The following is a 2,846-nucleotide window of genomic DNA, read 5'->3' as shown; positions in this document are numbered from 1 at the left end:
ACTCTTTCCACTCCCTCTTCCTAAAGGCTCCCTGAGCCTTGGGTGTGGGGGTGCTTTGTAGATATATTCATTGGAACTGGGCTCCACAACTCTACATATTGATTGCTTATAGTATTCCATAGTGGTGTCCATCTGTCCCAAAGAGATGTTTCCTTGAGGAGAGGTGAAGACTGCATCCTCTGTAAGTACACAGACAAGTGTTTATAGATTGTTGTTGAAATTATGCTGGCTTAGTAAAATAGTGGTTGAAATTCCCCTCCAATGCCACGATTTCACTAACACCAAATAGCCAGCTATGATCTCAGCACCATTTTTACTCTCCCTCTTGTTCAGTAGATCTTAAGTTCAATTAGAAAGTAGTTAGTCTCTGCCAAGATATGTGTACCACTACTGCACCCAGAATTATTGTTGCATGCAGATCATTGATGTGGTTTGTAGGCATAATACATGAGGTGGATTATTAGCCGCTCTCTTACTTTAGAAGCTTGCTAGACCTCAGAGATGGTGAATTTATGTCAGTTCCAGCTTAGGATGTCTAGCCCTGTTTCTGAAATTCATAATGTATTCAGTAATAGGGGCTTATCTTCCATCTCTGGGGCCAGAAGTAGTAAAGGCAACAGTGAGAAGCTATGTTTTGGGAGTCCCTTACACAGCCCTAGCCAACAACTCAAAAGAAGACTTCGCATGTCTGGATTGAAATTTTTTGATATGTGGTCTTTGACTCTTGGAGAACACTATCAGCCCACATGAGAAAATTTAATAAAACTATATATGTATAGGTATAAACTGAATTATATCCATTCTAGGTTTTTTAGGTAAATATATAGTACTTTGATCCTGGTGTTGATTTTTCTTTTTTTTTTTTCTTTTTTTTCTTTTTTTTTCTTTTTTTTTCTCCTTTATTAATTTATTCTTGTTACATCTCAATGGTTATCCCATCCCTTGTATCCTCCCATTCTTCTCTCCCTCCCATTTTCCCCTTATTCCCCTCCCCTATGACTGTTCCTGAAGAGGATTACCTCCCCCTGTATATTTTCAACCACCCATATTATTTTTTTATCTACCTACCTTCTTCTCCTGTATTTGTTGCCACCACCTTTCTAAGGAGCTCCCTGTTTTCTTTTTCCCTCAACAGATCACTTGTATTTTCAAAGAAAGTTTGAGAAGGCCTTGAACATAGGGATAGCCTAGATGTATCAAATTGGTTTGTTTGCAATCATACCCACAGTCCTTTGCTAGATTTTCACTAACTGTGACTTTATGAAATCTTGATTGGCAAAGGTCAGCCATGAGGAACCACTCAGCGATAACAACCTTCATCCTTCTGGGACTAACAGATGACCCACAACTTCAAGTTCTGCTTTTTATCTTCCTGTTCATCACATACATGCTCAGTGTAACAGGAAACCTGATTATCATCATCCTCACCTTGGTGGATCCCCATCTTAAAACACCCATGTACTTTTTCCTCAGAAATTTTTCTTTCCTGGAGGTTTCCTTTACTACAGTCTGTATTCCGAAATTCCTATACAGTTTATCAAGTGGAGACAATACCATTACCTATAATGCCTGCGCAAGTCAAATATTCTTTGTTATTCTCTTTGGAGCAACTGAATTTTTTCTTTTGGCAGCTATGTCCTACGATCGCTATGTGGCCATCTGTAAACCCCTTCATTATATGACCATCATGAACACCAAGGTGTGTACCTTACTAGTCGTCTCATGTTGGGTGTCTGGCTTAATGATTATTGTCCCACCCCTTAGCATGGGCCTCCAACTTGACTTCTGTGACTCCAATGCCATTGATCACTTCAGCTGTGATGCAGGTCCCCTTCTAAAGATCTCATGCTCAGACACATGGGTCATAGAACAGATGGTCATACTTGTGGCTGTCTTTGCACTCATTATTACCCTAATCTGTGTGATTCTATCCTACTCGTACATCATCAGAACAATTCTGAGATTCCCTTCTGCACAGCAAAGGAAAAAGGCCTTTTCCACCTGCTCATCCCACATGATTGTGGTTTCCATCACCTATGGAAGTTGCATCTTCATCTACATCAAGCCATCAGCTAAAGATGAAGTGGCCATAAATAAAGGAGTTTCAGTTCTTACTACCTCTGTTGCACCTCTGTTGAACCCTTTCATTTATACCTTAAGGAACAAGCAAGTTAAACAAGCTCTCGGTGACTCTGTAAAGAGGATTGCACTCATATCAAAGAGATAGAGGTTGTGATATAACATGTTATCCATTTCTCCTTTCAGACTTATTCTTTGTAATGACATCTAACATTTCACTCAGTTCTTACCCTAATGAAACTCATATGTTAAATTAAACTTATATGTAATATTATCATCAATCATGCTGACATTATAAAATGTACATGCAAGAAACTAGGAAATTTTCCACTCTAGTCTGGTCTTTTTTTCCATAGCTCTAGGAAAAAATAATAGTAATGATATTTAAAAGTACATTCATAATAGAGTCACTTTTCTTCCTCTAGTTATGTTATGAAAATTAACATCACAAAACCAAAAGTCAGAGCAACAGAAACAGAAAATAGCATCAGCAGAGATTTGTTAACAGAAAACAAGTCATCTCGGGTCTATTAAAATAGGTGGGAAAAGATAACCCCTATGATTTGACAATTTAAAAAAAGACATATCACCAATAAGATGTGCTTATTTCAACTTTATATTAAATAAAAGTGTTTCTGAGGCTGGAGAGATGGCTCCTTGGTCAAAAGAATTCACGGCTTTTCCAGAGGAATGGATTCCACTTCCTAGCACCTCTGTTGGGTCCTTCACAACCACCTGAAACTCCAACTCTAGTGAATTTGACAGAC

The 2,846-nt window shown here is 38.4% G+C and overlaps 1 protein-coding gene across 1 annotated transcript; it reads left to right on the top strand.

Annotated features, from left to right (window-relative positions):
- Positions 1-1,288: 1,288 nt before the first annotated feature.
- Positions 1,289-2,227, top strand: LOC311585476 (olfactory receptor 6C2; the record flags this gene model as incomplete). The annotated part of the gene is made up of 1 exon (XM_084760693.1): positions 1,289-2,227. The coding sequence occupies one exon, from the start codon at positions 1,289-1,291 to the stop codon at positions 2,225-2,227; it is 939 nt and encodes a 312-aa protein (XP_084616819.1).
- Between the last annotated feature and the right edge of the window lie 619 nt (positions 2,228-2,846).

This window comes from Acomys minous, assembly GCF_964271855.1.
Source record: "Acomys minous genome assembly, chromosome: 15".
NCBI classification, from domain to species: Eukaryota; Metazoa; Chordata; class Mammalia; order Rodentia; family Muridae; genus Acomys; species Acomys minous.
This window is presented reverse-complemented; position numbering and strand designations above follow the sequence as displayed.